Source organism: Hippichthys cyanospilos, chromosome 5 (genome assembly GCF_059441005.1).
Source record: "Hippichthys cyanospilos isolate Australia breed blue-spotted pipefish chromosome 5, RoL_Hcya_1.0, whole genome shotgun sequence".
NCBI classification, from domain to species: Eukaryota; Metazoa; Chordata; class Actinopteri; order Syngnathiformes; family Syngnathidae; genus Hippichthys; species Hippichthys cyanospilos.
This window is the reverse complement of record NC_142373.1, coordinates 9,012,243-9,034,495: the sequence shown is the minus strand read 5'-3', so window position 1 is coordinate 9,034,495 and position 22,253 is coordinate 9,012,243. Positions and strand designations below refer to the sequence as shown.

General features: G+C 41.5%; 1 protein-coding gene across 1 annotated transcript; it reads right to left on the bottom strand.

Annotated features, from left to right (window-relative positions):
- Positions 1–778: 778 nt before the first annotated feature.
- Positions 779–7,031, bottom strand: tbr1b (T-box brain transcription factor 1b). Its single transcript, XM_088415396.1, has 6 exons — positions 6,298–7,031; positions 6,051–6,205; positions 5,133–5,254; positions 4,808–4,966; positions 4,666–4,727; positions 779–3,536 (listed from the first exon to the last, which is right to left on the bottom strand). Exons 1-6 carry the CDS (start codon positions 6,996–6,998, stop codon positions 2,696–2,698), a joined length of 2,040 nt encoding a protein of 679 aa, XP_088271522.1. The 5' UTR covers positions 6,999–7,031; the 3' UTR covers positions 779–2,695.
- Between the last annotated feature and the right edge of the window lie 15,222 nt (positions 7,032–22,253).

Here is a 22,253-nt window from a genome sequence, read left to right as displayed (position 1 = left end):
TTAGTGGTAAACCATCTTAAAAACGGAGCAATTAAAAATGAGGACCAAAAGCCTTTACCATTTGCAGTTTAAATATGAATCGAAAAGAATCAAATCGAAATTGCGTGACTCAAGGGCCGACCTATACGTGCGTGGTTTGCGTTACCCAGAAGCGGCTGTGCAGCTGTCGCCATCTGCTGTTCGAGACTGGGAACTTCTCTGCCAATACTCCCGCTTCCATCAACACGCACACACATTAAATCCACAAGAATCACTTCCACGGCGAAAATAGCACCTAAATGTAAAATAAAAGCACTTCCAGCACACTGCTTGTGGTCACAGATAAAGCATTAACATTCCGAACTCCCTGTGGCACAGAAAACTGTTTCAGCACAAAAACGGAAGCAGAATAATCGACACATTTTTATCCGTCTCTGAGAGCTGCCATTTTACCTTAAACTCCCGTCTGCTGTCGACTAAAAGTGACGTCAGAATGCCCCCTGTCCGGCCTTCGAACGAGGTGACAAGACTCAGAAAAGAGGTGAGCGGCTGGGCCCTGTGACGTCATTTCCAATCGACAGCAGGTGACAATCACAAAATGGCTGACTCCATTGCTCTGCTTAATTTTAACGCAATACGAAGTCAGAACATTTTGTATTGTCTAGTTGGAGTAAGGAGAATATATTTAATTTTTTTTAAATGCAAAGCAACACCTTAAAGAAATATTTTTTTAAAAAATGAATTCAGGGACACTATTCAAACATCATAAATGGCAATACAGGTTACCATAACCTGGCGATAGCCTAAAATGATTTATTCTGCTTCTATGGCATTCCAACAGACCCTGATTTTTTTTTTAACAACAAAAACAGCCTCTATTCAAAAAATCACATTACATACATATAAGTTGTTTTCAAGCACGTATCACAAATGTAGCAGTGATCCGTATAACATCAGAAACATTTTATAGCCTACAGTTTGGAATTAAGTACAAAATATGAGTGTTTTGCTACACAAAAACATGTCATGTACAGTACATTTTCTCAATATGGGTATTTACTGTGTATATATAGAACTTGAGGCTACTTGACAGAATATTTGTTCTTTTCAACACTACTGTATTTGTAGGGTACATCCAATCACTATCACCAATAATCATTATTAATATATATAAATTATACTCCTATTTACAGTGGCCCTGATAGTTAGAAGTGAATGGTGGATAATGTACACTTTTTGGCTATTAACAGCGGAAGTAAACAGTTAATTTTGATAGATGGGAACGTTGAATAGATTGGATTTAAAAAAAAAAAAAGTCTACACAGCCCCATTTAAATGCTCCATTTTTGTGGGAGAAATTTTGATACTAAGATGAATTATTTTCAACAACAACATTGAAGGGGCTATAGGAATTTCTGGCAAGTTTGCAGATGTGATTGAAACAGCATTTAGTCGTAGTTGATATTCTGCAAGAAAATGTCACGGAAAGCCTACTAAAACAGCTTTGCGGTATTGTGTCCAAATCTTTGAGACATTCGTCTCAATTCTACTTGCAGTATTTTATCCAAGGAAGGGTACACTCTTGGAAGTGTGATAACTAAGCGGGTGTGCCAATCGTACTTTGACATTCTACCACCATCTGGGTGAAATTTCAGCTGCCTTGTGTTGTTTTCAATGCTTTTCTTTTGATGTAACACAACTTTGCTGTTGAACGTACACAAATGAGACACAGTACCGCAGAAGAAGGACTTTAAACCATGGCAAGGTGTCAGCTCAGGGGCGTAGCCAGAAATTTTACTATGGGGTGCCCACCTCAGCGTGGGGTGATTGAGGATGAAATGAAGTTATTTTTTACATTCAAATGTAAATATGCAGTTAATATAAATGACTGACAGGTATCAAGTGCTCTTAGAAAAGTGCATGCATGTGAAAATGGCAGAAATTTCCTAGGCCACAACGTAGCTCTGTTCCTGTGTATGCTGATAATTTAAATATCAGAGTAAGCACAGTCACTTTCTAGCTATAGGAGGGCGTGTACACTTTTGCAACTACATTATTTTGTTTCTTTTTATTTGACCCCCCCTCCATTGAGACATACAAGCTACTAATGGGGGAAATGGCATTTAAACAGAGGTGTGTAGACCTTATTTTGAGCGGCTTGAGAGAAAATAGAGGAAAGAGCGGATGGCAGGATGCGAAAAAGGATGGGAAGGCTTGTTACAGTGTGAGAGATGAAGGAAAGGAAGCAATAATGGAAGGAAGGAAGGAAGGAAGGAAGGAAGTGAGGGGGGGAGGAAGAAAGGGAAGGATCGAGTAAGGCAGGAAGGAAGGCAAGAAGAAAGGAAGGGTGGATAGTATGAGAGATTGAAGAAAGGAAGGAAGGAAGGGTTGAGGAAGGCAGGAAGGGAAGACAAGAAGGAAGGAAGGAGGCAAGGAAAGGAGATACGATAGGTAGGTATGGTATAGATAGATAGATAGATAGATAGATAGATAGATAGATAGATAGATAGATAGATAGATAGATAGATAGATAGATAGATAGATAGATAGATAGAAAGAAAGAAAGAAAGAAAGAAAGAAAGAAAGAAAGAAAGAAAGAAAGAAAGAAAGAAAGAAAGAAAGAAAGAAAGAAAGAAAGAAAGAAAGAAAGAAAGAAAGAAAGAAAGAAAGAAAGAAAGAAAGAAATGAAGGTCGATCGATTTACTGATGGACTGATTTAGCCGGTAGGGTAGAAGCTGTAGTAGCCAATGTCCTTGGAGCAGGCCTTGTCCTCCCTCAGCTGAAGGTCCGACTTGAGCGGGGACACAGCGTCCGGCGCCGGGGTGGAGGAGGGCGACATCCGCCTCCGCTTGACCGCCTCGAAGATGCCCGAGTCGCTGGAGTCGATGGACTTGATGGACGACGGCGTCTCGATCCAGCTCGACTCGGAGGTCACCTCTTTGGCCTTGGCCTCCTCCGAGCCGCCGACGGGCGAGCGCTGCGCGGGCACCGAGTCGCCCTCCTCCGCCAGGCAGTTGCCCCTCCCCCCGAGGGAGTTGGCGGGCCAGCAAGGGAAGACGGAAGCGGCCTTGCCGCCCACGCCCCCGCAGTACTGCGGCGGGGTGCGCCCCCCCCAGCCGGAAGGGTCCGCGTAGTAGCCGAGCGTCGCCCGGTTGGAGCAGCCCGCCGGGGGCAACGGGAGCGCCTTGACGCCGGCGGCGGCGTACGACAGCAGGGTGGCGGCGTTGCCGGCGAAGTCGGCGGCCTCGTAGGCCGAGGCGGCGAAGTCCAGTCGGTTGTTGGCAGGGGAGACGAACCAGCGCTGCGGGGCGCCGCCCACCGGGGGCTCGTCGCTCTGCAAGCTGTTGCCGAGGGCCACGCCGCGGTCGGCGCCCGCAGCCGCTACCGCCGCCGCCGCCGCCACGCCGGGATGGAAGCGGGATTTGGCGTAGGAGCTGACGAACTGCTCTTGGAGGAAGGGGCTGTGCACGGCGTAGCGGGGCCCCGCCATGAGTTGCGAGCGGGGGGACTCGCCCGGGGACGGAGTCAGCCGGTCGATGTCGCAGCCTGTGTACACACTGGAGACCGACGTGATTGCATGACGTTGTGATGAATGTTCGAATACAGTCATTTAATTCAAGAACACATGTTGCAAAAAAAATGCAACTATTTCGCCCGGTTTTAACTCTACAATAGTTCCTTTCGTTATTGTTCAAATTTATTTCATATTAACCAACCGGAGCAGCGCTTCCTATTTTGTTATATTTCAGCTAATGACAATAAAACAGTATTTTCTTTTCTATTATTGAAAATAATTTGGGAAGTGATAGAAGTGTTGTATTATTTCTACAAATCAGTCAATGATAGATTAAAAACCCATCCAACCCGAAAGACGAAATTTTACATTTCTTTCAACCGCCAAGAGATACACTACAGGCATTTATTTATTTATCTATCTATCTATTTATCTTAGTGTTGCGGAAAAGAAGGGTCGCAACACATCTGGCACTAACTAGTTTAGGAAAGAAATAGAATGATAAATATAATATTAATATCAAACATCGTCATCATCATTCATAAGCAGAGCACATGGACAAAAAGCAAATTATATTTTACATTCTTTTTTTATAATTATGAGTTGAATAAGCATGTTGAGTATAGGAACACATTTTCAATGTTTTCTGAATCAAGATCACGTTTAAAAATCGTGCCTGTTGTATTTATAAATATTTGATGATTATTTCAATAATTATCAAGCAAAACTATAATACATTGCTTTAAATTCAAAAATCATTATTTTCATATTATTGTGATCATTAAAATAATTAATTTTCACGATGACACATAGATTTTCCTAGTTTTCCTTTTTTACTAAAACATCACTTCTAGTCTAAAGACGCGCCCACTGGCCACTTGATTAGGTATACCAGCATAAAGACATGCACCTGTTCTATTGAGAAAATTAAACATTTAATGGAGGAATAATGTCCGAATTAACGTTTTCTATATTAGGCTATTTTATTATTCATCATGAAACACCAGTGTCTGAAAATGCAACAGCTGCTCACTTCATTAGGCACATGGACAACATTTATTACCAAATTTTATATTTATCTTGCAAAATTTAAAAAGGAGATTTGCATCTCAATTCATCGTAATATCCAATATTTATCGTCTACTTTTCGGGGTATTGGTTACAAAACTTACGTGTCATAATTGTCCCGAAATCCTTTGGCAAAAGGGTTGTGGTCAATTTTCAGTTGCGTAATCTGTTAGAAACAGAAGGTGCGCGAAATGTTTGTTGTCACGGTACAATTCGGGATAATGAAGGAAATGAAGTTGTTCTCACGTCGGTGTTCTGGTAGGCGGTGACGGCGATGAACTGCGTCTCGGTGAAGGTGAACGTCTGGACTCTGCCCGGCTGGCTGACGTCCTCGGTTCCGTCCTCGTTCACCTCCACCACGTGGAGCCGCGGCTGGTACTTGTGCAGAGACTGCAGGACCACCATCTGCACAAAAACACACGCATACGCGCACGCACACGCACACACACACAGACACACGCACACACACGCGCATAAAAGTGTGCAACAGACTTTTGCCATGCAATATGTATGCCTGCATAACAAAGAAATGAAATCATGTTTCGAAAGTGATTTCACGCGATCGTCTTACCTGTCCCGTGTTGTTGGAGGCCCCTTTATTATTCGTCAGCTTTAATTTGCCAAAGGAGATCTCCTGACGCATCCAGTGTGCACCTGTGTTTGGCGAATCTGGGTGCATGTAAACCCGATTTCCTAGAAATAAAAATGCGTTTTCATAAATCGAATCAAGTACCATGTATAGAGCTGTATATAAAAATAAAAACCCGAGGAAGAAAAACACAATAATGCTAATTCGTACAAAAAAAAAAAACAAAGCACTTTTGAATGAGCCTATGTGCCATTTTCGGATAAAAGAGAAATATTCTTATCAGCCACTTTTTAGCTGTTTGTAGTTGTGTCTCAAAACATGATAATAATTATTACAATTATTTATAAACACATAAAATTTGAATATAATTTGAGCCAATCTATATGATCAAGTAATTCTTACATATTCTAGGTTAAGATAATGCAAAAACAAAATATATTCTAACTACATGCCAATTTGATGCAATTCCTTGCAATACACACACACACACACACACACACACATATACATATATATATACATATATATACACACATATATATATATATATATATATATATATATATATATATATATATATATATATATATATATATATATAATTCTACATCTATGAGTGTAAGTTTTGATAGTATCTTGAAATTTTGCGCGAATATTGAAATCCCATTTAATGATTTAAACAAATCAAAAGTAAAAGTTAGTTTGCCAAAAATTGTGGGAGAAAAGATTTTTGTTGTTCAATTTTTCGCGTCTTGCCTTTAATTTTAAATCCACCTCGAAAAATAAGACACGATCGTCGTTCACGCACGCGGCCGTGGTGTTGTTGATGAAATAAATGTTTGTCGTTTCACACATTTCACCATTTTTTTTCAGAAAAGAAAAAATGTGCAGCATAATTACCCACGACGTTGGTGTCGGCCTTTCCGCACGGAACCCATTTGCCTCCTTGGAACCTCCAGTGATTTGGATCGGCCAGGATAACGTCCACAAAAATGTTATAATGAGCAGTCGGGTCCAGGCCGGAAATGTTGAAGCTTAAAAACGGGAACATCCTCCTACAAGATAAGAGAAGGCCGTATGAAAAAGTTGGGTTTTTCGTTTGGGGGTGGAAAGGCGGGGCGGCGGTGACAAAACCCGAACTCCTCACCGTCCCTGCTTGGTGATGATCATCTCGGTCTGGTGCCTGTGGAACTTGAGCCACAGGGCCCTGTTGCACAGGTAAACCTGCGCCTTGCCCGGCACCAGCCCCGCAGCCTGGGCCGGGGAGAACTGGTAGAAGGCGCCTCCCTGGTACGCCGCCCCGTACTGCTGCGCGTACGGGTAGCCGGCGGCGGCGGGCGGCGGCGGCGGAGGAGGCGGCGGCGGCGGCGGCGGGTAGCCCTGCGCCGCCGGAGAGTTGCTCAGCAGGCCGTTGTAGGCTCCGTTGGCCAGCACCGGGTGGTGCGCCACGTAGCGTCCGGGGCTGCCGATGGAGAAGGCGGCGTGCTGGCTCGGGTAGGGGAACATGGCTCCTGCTGCGGAGGCGGACGGCGGAGAGAAGTTGCACTTGTCTCCCGCTCCTGCTCCATGGAGGGTGTGAACGTGACGGGCGTCGGCGTCTCCGCTCGCACCGCCGCCGGGAGGGGAGAGTTTGCCCCCGCGCGCGTCCTTGGGGTCGGGGAAAGTGTCTGCCTCCGACTCATTCGTCATCTCCCTGGGGCTTTTTTTCACGGGAGAACTTCCCTCCGCGCACTTTGAGAGGATGGACGAGAGATGCGCGTCCATTCCATCGCAGCCCGAAAGTGCGTTGCTCGCGTGCACGCGCTTCTCGCTCGGGTCACCGGCCTGAGGCGAGATCTGCACTTGCATTTCTCAACCTATAGATCGCTGCAGTCTCTCTTTCACTAGATATTTGTTACTATTAGCACTCGACTCCCACAATGCAATGCAGTGCAGTGAAGTGAAAAAAAAAAGATGACCGCTTGAAGCAATTCCGCATTCAAGCGCGCGGGAGAGCGCGCCTCTCCATCCTGCCTCTAATGAAAGCGGCTCGCCGATTGGCTGGGGCTGCTTGCAATTTAATTAGGCACGTCTCAATTAAGCAAGTGAGGTGCATCGCCAAAACATCCGACGCTCATGATAATTGACATGAAAACCCCACTACTATCATTTGAGTACCGCTATTACTTAATCCAAAATGTGTGTAAGGTGACACCCAATTTTATTTGATTATTCATTTGCTCAAACTCTTTCAATAATTACTTCGATAAAAAGAACAAATATTTGGGTGATTTGACCCACATTTTGGGGTTGTTTTGCACAGAACATCCAGTTCTATAAGATAGCCTCAAAAAAGAAGGGTTTCTTTTTCGAGTTTTGTATAAAACAATTCAAAAGTTGGAATTAAATTGACTAGAATACTGGGCCTTTTTTTGTTCCCATGATGGGGTTATTTAATTCAACTATTTTTAGGGTGTTATAGATTCCATTTAAAATATAACTCAAATAGGAGATGAGGTTTTTTTTCTCTCAAAAGTGTATATCCAGACTCCAGGGCCATGTGAACGCCAACCTTCTTTTAAAAGAAAAAGGGCAAAAAATAACCCAAATGAAAAAAAAAAGACAGGCCCAATAATTGGGTAACATGAAAGTCCAATAAAAGTTGGGTCCTGTTTTAGCCACCCAAATTGGTTATTGGGTTACTATGGACCTATGGTAGTTTTTAAGGGGTCAATTTAACCCATAATTTGGGGTCAAATGAAAAAATAAACGTGCATTAATCAGAAATGGTGGTTTTGTTAAAAACAAAAAACAAACAAGCAAACAAAAAAATGGATTTTTACTCCCCACTACACGCTAATTAAGTTGGGGTTAAAAAAAATATGGGTCAAACATGGACAACCCAATTTTGGGTCACTTTGATCCAATTTTCTAGGTTATATCATACAATTGTTTAAAATGATAAAATAAAAAAAACAAATGTTGACCCTATTTGTGTACAAAACCACCCAATTTTGCGAGAAAGAAGAAACCAAAAAGTTAGGGCGAATCAACCCGAGTGGGCAAGCATAATTGGGCTATTTCTGACCCAACTGTTTTTAGAGTGTAGGTTATTTATCTCCTTGTTTAGCTATTTTACGCACGTTATTTACCTATTTATGCGGCATGAGTGCCAAAGTATGTCTGCAGAGGACAAGAGGGGATTTATTATTCACATCAATGACAGACAGCCCATGACAGCCCTAGTGCATGGGATGCCTTAAAATGTTTGCGATATAGCGTGAAATCACCGCGTCTCACTGAAGATGTGTTTATGAGTCCCAGGGCTGCTGAATATTTCATAGGCGCTGAAGTTATGAGCCAGTGCACTGATATCGGGGACAAGGCACACAGCCTTCCATATCGACTGTTGACTTTTGAATATTTGAAAGAAAAATAATCACATTGATTACGTCTGAGTGGACACTCGCCGGTCATTTCATTAGGTACACACACACAAAATACGGAACCCCGTTGTGACGACAGCAGCATCAAAGTTGAAGTTCTCATCTCGGTGATTGACATAAGACAGAAAATATCAAGAAAACAAGTCATAGTAGATGAAGTGGGAGCAGCTGCAGCCAGGGCTGCACAGTGAACACCTTGCTCTCTGGACTAATAAGCTTATTACCAAGGTAACACATGCTGCCTTTTGCGGGAGGGGGTCGGGCATGATTTCATACTCGCTGCTGAGCTACTTTACGCAGCATTTCATTTGCTTTGTAAGGGCAAATTGACCACACCGGCTAACAGCTAGATTTCATGATATTAATGGAAATGTGCTTACAACGAATGCGCGCGTAGGCCTTACAAAGTGTTCCATGTGCTTGCGCCAACGTTGTGAAAAATAAAAGTCAAGTGAAATGTGACGACAGTGAACCCCGGTTTTGAAATGACGCTGTTCCTTGAAACTTTGTGAACAAATTCAATGTTCATTTCTGGTAATGGAGCTATTGTGTTAAGCTTTATTGATTAGTGTTAAGATAGCTGACTTTCTTTGGATGAAATTCTAAGGCCCGGTTGAAAATGTTGCTGTCTAAATATAAAGTACAATGTTTGCTTCTCTTTTTATAAAGTCAATTTATTAGTTCTTCAACTAAGCGAGCCAAACAAGTTGAAGCAAGCACACCGGGCCTCTTATTTCGAGAACTGACATGAGCGACTGAGAACTCCCAATCAAAACAAGTGTGAATCATTCTATGTTTTACAAATACTACTAAAGAATACTTTAAAGTTTTAATAAGGACAATAATACGTCTACGGTCACTCTAAATCAAGGATTTTCCAAGAAACTTTCCTGTTGATTTGCAGTCTAGTCAAAAACAACAGCATATCAACTTGTGTTCAGAGCATGAGATGAACAGAAAAACAGTAGGATCGCTAGCTATAATGTAGAGTACGTGTACATAGCTTGTGCCGCTAATGAATGTGGTGTAACGCTAACGAGAGAGGTTATTATACTGTAAGGCTGAAGGGTCCAGTGATTTATTGTTGTGAAACGTGCAAGCATGGGCTTGTCCGGACCCGAGCAAAAGAGGAGGCTACTCTCCGATCCCTTAATTACGGGATTATGGTTCACTTCCATCGCTGATCTTGAATATACACAATGGGCTTTTTTTTTTTTTTAATCCCTTGAACCAACCAATGAAGTTAACTGTGAAGGCTAACTCGTCTGGATGCTCCTGGGAGTTCCTCATTTCATTCCTTTGGGCCATGGCACAGAGACGATAATGACCAAAGTGATAATTATTGTATCCCATCAATGATTGAAAATGTTCTAATATATATGTGTATATACTGTATATATATGTGTGTGTATCATCCCTCTCTGATTACACCTTGTGCATTTGATTAATAAGAAAACCACAGCGCCTGAGGAAGAAGAAGAAGAACATAATTTAGTTGTTAGCATTCGATGCTGCCTTCATTAAAGGCAATATTAGGACGTGGAGATTCCCAAAATGAAGGGAAAACTTCCCCATAGAAGTAAGTTGTTGACTTCATAGTCGCTAACAGGCAAATTTTCAAGTTTACTCATGGAATTGTCGTGTGTAAATAATTTCAAGGACAAAATCGCATGTATTGTATAATGTACATATAAAATTATGTATGTGTGACCTTAACGGTATGTAATTGTTGTTAACCTTAAGTGGTAATTGCTAGCGCGCTAAAGCTAATTGCAATTGCTGAAAGGTTAACATAGTCAAATTTTGTTGGTGTCCAAAAATTAAACAAATAGAATATAATAGAGAAATTATATATATTTACTTCAATTTACATTTTACCTTACTGGATTATGAAAGATTAATAGAAAAAAATAGGGTGAAAACTTGATTAACGCACGGAATAATCGACAGGATAATCGATTTTTGATCCCTTCATACACGAGAACGTTTGAATCTTAGTTTCTTCTTAGTTATCATTCCTATAATTGTTGTTACATAACGGCTTTGTATTGAATTATTAATGAATAATGCTAATCTTCATTGCTAACCGAACAAATTTCGCTTTCAAATTCCCAAGTATAAAAGATAATATGAGTAGTCTCCCTCGTAACATCCCGATGGCCGTCATGCCGAAGGAACGCGCGCGGGCCACCTGGGTCTAATCTAATCAATGTGAATGACAAGGAGAGAAAAAGGGCCGAAAGTGAGCACCGGCTCGGGGACTTTACCTAATGCCCACTACTGTCACTTCAATGATATGATCGCAGCCAAGCAAATGACAACAAAATTATAGCCAGCAAGGATACAGTGAGAGGACACGCGGCGCTATTCCAGTCAGGTGAAATTGCTTTTTTTTCAACGACGGAATGGCATGTCTCTTGTCGGATGGGTAAACATTTCCTTGTCAGGCCAGTAATAAGGAATGAGGCGCGCTGGGCCCGGTCTAAGAGGATAGAGCCAAGGTTATTTGGAATTCATGACAGGTAGTGGCTTATATTACAGCGGCACTAAAAATTTCATGGGAATGCATTTAAGATGGCCCTTGACTTATTTATATGTTGTTTGCCGCATGTCACGTCGCAATTGCCGTCAATAAATCAAAGTGAAAGGAACGGAAAACCGCGTGCGCTTTTTTTTCCTCCGACTTTGATTTCCGAGACGTTATCCGGTGCTCGTCGAGCGTTTAATGAAGCTGCTCGGCTAATCCCGTGACGTGTGCGGCGCTTAGCGCTATGCTAACGCGAGCCGCCCCGGTGTGTCAATGGGGATCGGCGTTGCTCTCTGACAGCTGGAGGCCTGCGAAGGGGCGGAGTGGACAGTTGTGGCTTTTAAAGCCTCATTAGCCGTCCTCCCCGGACACGCGGCGGCACGCGTCCGTACGCGTGAGTGTCCTCCTACACCTGCTCATTAGAGGCCTGCGCTGAAAGGACGCAAGCCAGCGCGCAGCCAGCGCGCAGCCAGCGCTTTACCGCAAAGCTCCCTGCAAATTAACCGCAGAGCAGGTGATTCTGCTGTTCGGTGGGAATTCGAGTGCGCGAAAACAATGCGCCCCCGTAGCCAGAAAACATTCAAATTTGGGATTATTAGCAAAGGGGAGGCGACATACGTACCGTACGGCCCACCCTGATTTGGAATATAGCCCGTCAAGCGTTTACTTACACCGTGGACCGCCGCCATGCGAAACGAATCCGCTCCGGAGGCGAAATCCTCGTACGGCGGGCAATGGAAACCTGTTGATTAGCAAATGCGTGCAAAAGCCCAGGTAAAAACATCAAAAGCATCATACTGTATTTTTCTGACTATAACTTTTTCCTCACGATTTGGACCCTGCGCCTTATAGTCCAGTGCGGCTTATCTGCTGGTTTTTCCCACCGCTCGAGCAAATGCGTGTTCAAGGAGTCATCTTATGGAACAGCATTGAAATGGAACTGTAAAGATGTGAATCAATGGCTGTGCTCGAAAAGAGTTTTCAAACGTATGACTAAAAAACCCTAACCCTATATAAACAAAAAAAATGTCGAAATTGAATAAGATCTTGTATAAAAGTTTGTGACGTGTAAATTTGATATACTGTACACAGTCTACATGATAGTAATTCTAAATTTATGATTGTATATATTATTTATTTGTAGTGTGTGCAATTTTCACTCAAATAATTGATCAATTAAACAACGGGAGAGAGAATGCTATCGAAGTATTGATTTTGAGTTTGAACTGCTATTTAGCTGCAGTATTCTGTTGGTGATCTCCATCCATCCGTTTTCTATAACGTTGGGACTAAATATGCATGCATGTTCAGTCTTTTAAAGGGAGGATGTTGCAGTTGGTAGACAATTTTCAGCTTACCACCATATACCTGCGGCTTCAGTCCAGGTCGGCATATCAGTGGCAAAAGACTTTTTTTTTTTCTTTTTTCTTCCTCGGTCTTTGTGGCTGCGGCTTATATGCCGGTGCGGCTTACAGTCTGGAAAATACGCTAATTAAAAAATATATCAGGAAAAGTGAAATTTGACTTGAGCTAGTTACCGCCATCACTGCAGTAACTAGTTAGCGCTATTTGATCGAAGGTAATGCCAAGAATTGGAAGTGTACGTGAATTGCGGCTGAAAGGGGGCACCGCGTCGGCCAGAGCCGTCCTTGAAGCCGAAGGTGTCATCGGCGCTTTGCCACAAAGCTTGCGTGAAACTGGAAGAGTAACAGAAAGATTTGTTCAACAGAAATTGTCATTAAAACATTCAAGGCAAAACGAAATAGCTCATATTAGAATTAAGCTCACGGCCGGGGGTACGCTGTCCATATGAATGTCACCTGACCTGATTTTTAATGGAGACACCATAGTAGCGTCTTCATCTGGAGAATCCCATTAACAGACACACACTGAGACCTGTGTGAATTTTGTCTCGCACCAACTATGGCGAAGTAACACGTGTGAAACACTGCAATGTGGCGCCTACGAGCCCAAAGCCAAGACTGATTTACGGACGATGCGTCTTCGACAAAAAAAAAAACGAAAAACAAACTACAATGGCAAGATCGCACAGTTAAAAGGTAGAGCCGATGCGCCTTAAAAACGTCTTTTTACGGCCGCCTCCCGACCTTTTATCAAGTGTCGGTCGGGATTGCTGGCGTTCCCCTTGAAAATTTAACGAGGCCATGTGACCCGGAGAGCCCGGCCGGGGTTTGTGACCATTTTGTTATTTCTGCTGCCATGCGCCGTCAGACGTCTGCCGCTGAAGAACACGGCCACTGTCCCCAGTAAGCCCCGGGCATAAAAAATTCACACCGACTCTTCTTTTCAGGCCATTTCTGATGAAAAGCGCGCCGGAATGAAACTGACTTATGCCAAATGAATATCGGCGGATCGGCGTGATTGCGGGGGCTTGATGTTTGTAACCTTGAAATTATTTATCAGTGACATCGGTTGCATTTTAAGAGTAGCCATGCCATCAAGTGTGTGCACTTACTGCCTCGGGATTCCTCCGAGGTTTGCCGTGCAATATCGCTGCTTGGACCTGCAAACAATAGAAACTTTTTTTTTTTTTTTTAACCTTTTCAGACAATTTGCATTTTATAGTGAAGCTAAGACATATTATAGACCAGTGGTCCGCAACCTTTTTCAGTGACGAACCCCCTGTGAAATATGCTTTCCGCCAAGTACCCCTTAACCGATGCAAAGCATTTTGGGGTTAAAAAAATAAATTAAAAAAAAAAAACAAGGCAATTTAGGCAATTGGGTTGGGAAATCTCCCAAAAGACAAAGAGAGACAGAGGAAGACGCAATCGAAGTATCGCTTTTGCGTTTGAAGTAATTTTTTATTCACCACCAGGTGGCACTTTGCACTTATAAACATAATCAGACATGTTACTGTTGTGTTGGTGCATTACAGCTTAATCTATTATGAAAATGATTATATGCAGCTGTAGTATAAATAACAAGTAAATTGCACTTTGCATTCATCAGTACTCAAAAGTGCATCGCTCCCATTTGTGTGATCATGGTTCATTGGTGCTTATATGTCTTTCTTTAATTACAAAATAATACTGATAATAATCAATAATAACAGTGATTAAAAAAAACATTTATCTGATTATTCGATTATCAAATGGACTAATGAATTCCACGACAATTTGATGGCGTAAACACCATTCGTGATGCAAACCCTCCCCTCACTTAAGTGCAATTGCAATGTGCAGTTAGCCTGCTAGCTACAGTATGTCAACACCCTGAAAATATCTTAGTATTACTGTAGTAGTATTATAGTATCTTCCATTGTGATAGTCTGCTTTCGAGTGTCTGGCAATGCTCACATAAAGTAAGAGTAAACAAGCTTGGACATATAACAAGGAAAAGTACCGCTGTTCTATTTTTATGATTTAATGCTAAAATTTTCATCAAAAAAAACCCAACGTTTTAGCAAATGACATCTTCTTGGATCAGTGGATTCTTTCTATCTTCATTAAGTACATGACAAAGCGCCCAGTTCTTAAAATAACCGGTTGGAAAAAAAAAAAAAAAAATGGAAATATTGAAAGGAGAGCAGGAGCAAGCAGGCGGCTGTCGCGTTGCGAGAATAATAGTCATTAAAATCACAGGCAACAACACCAGGCCAAGCTCATTGGGAATGCAGCGTGAAAATCGAGAGGCCTGCAGATTATCACTGCGCGGAACGCATGTTTAATTTATACCGCGGCAATATTGTGGAAAGCCCGAGTGCTCCCGTAGAACAAGACGCCGATAAAAGCGAAGGGAAAAGAAGAGCAAAAAGGGAAAGCCCCCCAAAATAACACGAGTTTGGAGTCAAATGCCGCAAAATGGAGAGAACACACTTGAGAATGGGAGCATTAGAGACATCGGCAACATGTTTAGCACAGCTTCACAGCAATGTAATATAGCTGCTTTGGCATTGTAAATATTTCAGAGGACTCTGAAGAGAATTGACCAAAAAAACTACCGGGCGGAAAGCAACACGTTTTCCTTTTTCTTGCTCTCGAATCAAAGCAAAACAATGTTGGTCACTCATATCTCAGGACATCTGTTTATATGTTAGCATTAAGCTAGCCCATACAAGACGAAGACATCATACAGTGCTTGCATGGCAAATGTTTGATCTCAAATCAAAGCACCAAGAAGGCCTAAAACTGTAACGTCGGTCGTTCATACCTCAGGGGACCACAATATAGGGTAGCGTTAAGCTATATGTAAAATGGGTTGAGGTCAAATCTCTGCCACAATTAAGTGCTTGCATCTCAAATTTTTGCTGTAGTAAAAAGTAGGTCTAAAAATGAAATATTGGTCACTCATATCTCAGGGCACAAACCTCAAATGTTAGCATCAAGCTAGCCAATTCAGGCAAACGGAATGTATCGCGCTTGCGTCTCAGATTTTTGCTCTCAAGTCAAAGCAAAACGTAGACCTAAAAATGGAACTTTGATCACTCATATCTCAGGCTCCGCGGTATATATTAAGCTATCAGATGAAAGGGAAAGACGTAAAGAGTGTTGAGGCGAGATCTTGTGTCTCAAATTTTTGCTCTGAAGTCAAGGCAAAAAGTAGGCCTAAAAATACTGTATATGTTAGCATTAACCTAGCAGTATTTTTAAAAAATTGATTGACCGTTTCAGTGTGTAAGTATTCGGGCTGTCAAAGTTAAAGCGTTACCTTTGGAAACAGTTTAACTTTTATAAAGTCGATTGACTTCCCGAGAAAGCGAAACTCTGCTAAATTATTTTCTTCAAAGTGAGGTCATACGAAAACTAAGATTTGAGACTGCTGAGATTTTTGAACCCAAATAAGATACTGATTTATATCGCTGTCAATGGCAGTGAATATATGTTAACTCGTTCAGTGCCACGGACGTATTTTCACGTTTTTTAGGAGTCCGGACGAATTAAATTAGATTAAATTGGAAATTAAATTTGAAATTGAAATTAATGTCGTTAGAGCACTAAAATATTGATTTAATACTTAAGTACCTGGGATTTAATGTGTGGATTTTTAAAAAACGTGAAAATACATCCCTGGCATTGAATGACTTAACATATATTCATTGTCAGCCAGGTAACAATGGATCTTTGACGTCTATAGCCGCCATTGGCAGCAAATGAGTTTAATATAGTCTTTTGTTTGTATTTTGCGGTTTTTCACTAATCGTAGATGGCTCTCCACGAGCGAGGGGTTCACTTGTATTCGCTCCGGTCGAAAAGATGGAGCGCGCTCTCGAAACCAAAAAAAAAGGCCAGGTCGTGCGGCGTTCAAATATCAAGAAGTGACCATCTAGCAATTTCTGAGCGGCCTACGACGTGTTTCTTTCTTCTGGCCTCCCTCCTCCTCCCCATGGCTGAATGAAATGGAATTGCCTCTCACATTCAAAGACAGCTCGGAGAAGGTGATAATAGAGCTACTCCCCGCTGTCTGCAGGCAGGAAATAGGAAAGTGGCATATGGGGGCCAGGAAGCAAATGGAGAGGAAATGTGATCAGGCAAGGGAAGAAACCAAAGGAAAGGTTAATGATCGGCGCCCAATTCTACCGGGAGCGAGGGCGGCGTTCCGACTTGAGAAAAGAAATGAATGTGACACCAGTCGCTCGCAAACAAACCCGACTTGTGCCCTGACAAACTTTCACGCACTCTTTCGGAATAAGAACGCGAGTGCCGGATTTAATTGCCGAGATTTAACTACCGGGATTCACGCGCAATTTCTCCTCGAGTATCAATCGTGCATTATTTCATTTTTGATGAACGCTTAGGCCTAAACGCTATTACAAGGGAAATAAGTACCGTATTTTCCGGACTATAAGCCGCACATGCGTACAAGCCGCAGCAGCAAAATACGAGCAAAAAAAAAAATAATTGTGACGGATAAGCCGCACTGGACTATAAGCCGCAGGTAATAACATGAGATATTTACGCAAAAATATGGTGGATGGAAGTTTATAATTTGTTTTTTGTTTAATTTTTTTGTAATTGTCTGCCACTAGCAACATCCCCTCTTTTTAGCAGACTGAATGTGCCTGCATGTTGAGTCCCAACATATTTATAGAAAATGGATGGATAATTTCAACGCTAACAGAATACTGTTAGTTTAATAGCAGTTCAAAATCAAAATCAATCCTTCAATAGCATCTTTTTTTATACCTCCCTTTGTTTGATAGATTATTTTAGTGAACATAAAAACGCATTGCACATTATTCATATATACAATCATAAATACACAAATAAAATCATATATATTGTGTACTGTACATAAAATTTACACAAATCTACCCCAAATTGTATACATTCTCTTATTCAATTTAGACATTTTTTTCATAATATATTTTTTAAACTCTTTGAGCACAGCCGTTGATGAACATATTTTCAGTTCTATTTCATAGTTGTTCCATAAATTGATACCTCAAACAGATACACACATTTGCTTGCTGGTGGCTAGCAAAACAAAAAAAAAAAAACAACGGCTACACTGGACTATAAGCCGCAGGGCTCAAATCCTGAGGAAAAAGTCGCGGTTTCTAGTCGGAAAAATACGATTTATTACTTTTCATCTTTCACAGAAAAGCCTTTTGTAAAAACGTTTAATGATGCCATTTTAGCATTCTGTATGTTTGATAGATGTCACAGGATGGGTTTCCATGTTAATGGCTAGATTACAAAATGTGCAACATGGTTGAGAGAAAAAAAAAAAAAAAAAGAAACAGATTGTGCATCCAAAGCTTCAGCATAAGCAGACAGCTGTGGCAACAGCTAGACAAGAGAGACAAAGCAACATCGCATGTTCGGGCTTCTCCCGGATCTGACGGCTCGATCATTTGACGATAACAAGATAACACTTAAATACTAAAGTGACATGCCGGTGTCATCGGAGGCTTCCGGATCGATACACGCCGTCCGGTTGGTTGGGACCCCCAGCAAGTGGTTCTGAAGCAATTCGGGTCCACATTTTGCTTTTGTTTGTTCAAACTGTGTTAGCGTCGTCATAACCGAGCAGCGGATTCAAAGAAAAAAAAGGATACATTTGTTTACGAAGGCCGGAGGAATGAATTAAAACACCAACCTCTGATTAACAGCTGTCTAATCATTTCGATCTTAAAATAAAAAGAGAAAAGCCTGCTTGCCATTGTTGCCATGGAGACCCTGCATCACTGAGCCAGGACATCCGGTGAGCATTAGCATCACTGCTAATGTTATGTTGGGAGCATAGCCTTAAAAAAACTGAATACAAAATTAGGTATCTCCGATTGAATGTCTAGACTCTTATGAAATGGGAAAATACATCCCTGGCATTGATTGAGTTAAGTATCTGGGATTCAATACCTAGACTCTTTAAAAAACATGAAAATACGTCTTTGGCATTGATTGAGTTAAGTATCTGCGATTCAATACCTGGACTCTTTAAGAAAAAAAAAACAAAAAAACGTGAACATACGTCCCTGGCATTTAATGGGTTCATCAATCAATATAGAGATTTTCAATATATATTCAAACATATAGTCAACACAAATGTTTTCTTTGGAATAATATGTTCTATGCGGCCCCAGCAGTCTAAACACGCCATTCTGACGAACTCATTCAACCCCGAAGAAGTATTTTTACATTTTTAAAGACTCCAGACATTCAATCCCTGGTCCTTTTTTGTTTTTCAAATGCTTGGCTAAAGGAGGGTCTGCATTGTCTGGTATGAAAAGACTCAAGTGCAAAAGTAATCACTTCTTTAGTACATAAAGCGATCGATCACCTAAAGCGTCGGTGTCAAACTCAAGGCCCGGGGGCCAGATCTGGCCCGCCGCATCACTTTATGTGGGCCGTCAAATGCTTATATGTTTATAATAGAGATTATTTTCCTCTCAATATTGCGATTGTCATTTAACATTATATATATATATATATATATATATATATATATATATATATATATATATATATATATATATATATATATATTTATATATAATTAATATATATATTTTTTTTTTTATATATACAGCAAGCAAAGCGCGAATGACCAACCAAGCGCCACTTCACCGTACACGTCTACCAGAATGACACTTTAACATCAAACGCGATAAGAAACACATTGAGAGCCCAACGATCAGCGGTCCATCAATTCCTCTGCGCGCAAAACAAAAAGGCGCTCGAGGAAGCCCGCTTGTCCGCCGCGTCCTCGAGCGAGACTGCCAAGTCCAGCGGATCACTTCGACAGACTCGGCAAGTTGCCTTGGTGACCGTCCAGGCTGCACCAGCTGGCAATGTCTCCACCCACCACCACCATTCCATACATCTTACAGTATATATATAAAAAAAAAATAATAATAATAATAAACGAAAAAAAACCCAATCAAATATTTCTTTTAAATATTCAAGGGCCCTTGCTCGGAGAGGTAAGGACCGGCGTTGAATAATTCAAGCATACGGGGATGTCCCATGGCCGGCGGGACTCGTGGGTAGCGCTGAGTAGCTCACACGGTGACATCATTCGCACGGGGCAGATACGAGGAGACAGTCATGTACTACTCGGCCGCTTGAGCCCATTCCAAAAGCGGCCAGTGGTGTTACTCATTTAAAAGCGTCCACTGACCATCTGTTGATGCTAAAAAATCCCAATCCGACTGCCGTTTCCACATCCGTGGGCTTTGATTGGTCTCAGCCAATTTGCCATTCCAGCCTCGATTCGATGTCCGATATTTACACGTTTTGGAGTCCATGTACTTCTTGACAACAGAAAAATTCTGCACTAATTGACATAATTGACCAGTTGCCACGCTTTTGCGAAACTTCAGTGACAGTAAACGGAACGCTTCGCTAGCTTTCGTGTTAGCATCTACATTTGTCGCGGTACTGCTCAGTGCTTTTTTTTTTTTTTTAATACAATTTGCAAAGACGGACAAAATATCAAACATTCCCTAATATCATTTTGGCCTTTGGGATTGGACTATTGAAAAAAAAAACAAATAATGATCTTAATACCTTAACATTCTTAACTGCAGTTGTTCTGAGAATTGCTGTGTGCTCTTCCTCTTTTTTTCTTCTGCTTCTCCAGCGCACAAAAACAAATTGGCTGCATATTTTGTTCACACCTGGAGTAACCTGGGGATGCCGAGCGCACTCGTCCCTCGTCATACCTGTGACAACAAGCTGCAAAGTGCTCCCTGTGCCCTAATCTGCAATGCACTGTTGAGACCTGCTGCTGCTGCTGCTGCTGCTGCTGCTGCTGCATGTTCATGTTGTTTGCTTTTTCCTTAGCTGCTGCTTATGGAAAGCCATTGATGCCACATTCTTGAGATCCATCTTAAGCTCCATTTACTAGTATCGTTTGTCCTCTAGAGTAAGACACTTTAGCAAGAAAGTAGAACAGCTCTCTACATGCGTTCGGAGCTGTCAAGGTTTTTATTGTGACGCGAGGAGAATACTTTTTGTTGATTATCTTTTGTGGGCAAATATTTATTCAAAATTAAGTTGATGATTTAATTTTGTGGACAGATCTCTACTGTAATCCAGAAAGAAGACGCTTTCTGTTTAATATTTTTCTGTGGACAAATATTTATTTATAATTATTTATTTTTGAGAACAGGTCTGACTCTTTACGTAGATTTTTTTTTTCACTGATGACAAGTTTTATTTATGTAATTATTTTACCAACAATGCTTTTAAAGGGGTACTTAAAAAAAATACATGGGGTGATTTTCTGGAAAAAGGTTGACATGCACTGTTGTAGAGGTTGATTTATTCTTTTATAAAAAAAAAAAAAGCTGTTTTTTTTGACTGGTTTGATTTAAAGGGATTTATTTTATTTTATTCCTTTATTCTTTTATGCCTATCATTTTATTCGCTATTTTATTCTTTTTGTCCATTTTATTCTATTTTTGACCCTTACTCCTTTTGTCCTTTCAGATTTTGCGTTGATGTCTTTGAGCCGTTGTGTCTTTTTTTAAGATGTTTTATTTTTCTGTACAGCACTTTGGTCAGCTGTGGTTGTTTTAAAGTGCTTAACAAATAAAGTTGTAATGGATTGGGTTGGAAAGGGATAAAAAATGACAAGAAAATACATCAAAAACAATCATCAGCAACAGGAAGAGTGATCATAAATGAAAATCTACGCCAGCATCTGGGGAAAATAAGAAACCTTCAGAAGGGACCGCAGGTGGGAGGAGAAGCCTTCCAGACTCATCAGGTTGCACTTGATGCCACATTAGGCAATGAGTGTCTTGTGCAAAGACGATCTGACAGCAGGCGAGACCACTGGGTAAGATCCTTCTCACAATGTGGTGCGGGAACAATATAATTGCGGTTCCCCTCGGAAGGGCCATATGGATGTACGATCACCTTTTCAAACTTATTAAGCCACGACGCACTTCTCCGGCAAGCATACCGCTCATATATGGGATCACGTGCCGTGCACGCCACTCAGTCAGATCAAGAAGTGGACACCTGCTAGAAGACAACCTGATGCAGAATCCTCAATTAAATCCCGAGGACAAAGAGAGAGTGCGAGCATTGGCACAGGATGTACGCATTTTCTGGGAATTGGCAAGCCCAACAGCAAGTGAGAGGAATACATATGGTGTGCCATTTTCGCACAAAACCTGATATGTCTCACCACCCAGGATGAGCAAACGGTAATATGCCGAAACGGTTCACAACGCCGATTTTAGGATGAGTCATATTGCGGCGTTGGTTTTTGTAGTACGCAGAGTTGTGTCGTCTCATCAAAAGCACGAGACAGAAAAGCGGTCCTCCCACTGATTCTTGGAGGTGTCAGTCAGATAAAAGCGGTCTGCCAGGATCACATTCGGCTCTAGTCAAGCCAGATGGTTTCTTAACACTGAATATTTGAGTATCTCGATCAAGATGCGACACCGGGGTGGTCAGCTTCAGAGATGGGATTCAAGAACCTCTGCCAACGTAAAATTGACGATTCTCTTTGCGGTGTGCGGAGAATTAGAAAAGTTTTAAGCATCTGCACGGAGGTACGGGCAGAATCATGGTATCTTTTTATTATTTTAATTAATCGGCAAAATCTACCCATTTTTATCCATATCTTTCCACCGCATTAAAGTTGCTCAAGACTCACGTAGCAACCAATCACAGCCCATCTCTCTCAAGTGTTTGGCTGAAAAAAGATCTATCAATGGGTGCTATTAAATGA

Excerpts from the sequence above, each read along its gene's own strand:
- tbr1b (XM_088415396.1), bottom strand. The coding sequence starts at position 6,998 with ATGCAAGTGCAGATCTCGCCTCAGGCCGGTGACCCGAGCGAGAAGCGC. Across the intron at positions 6,206-6,297 it reads ATCATCACCAAGCAGGGACG|GAGGATGTTCCCGTTTTTAA; the intron begins GTGAGGAGTTCG and ends CTTATCTTGTAG. Across the intron at positions 4,967-5,132 it reads CCTCCAACAACACGGGACAG|ATGGTGGTCCTGCAGTCTCT; the intron begins GTAAGACGATCG and ends GTTTTTGTGCAG.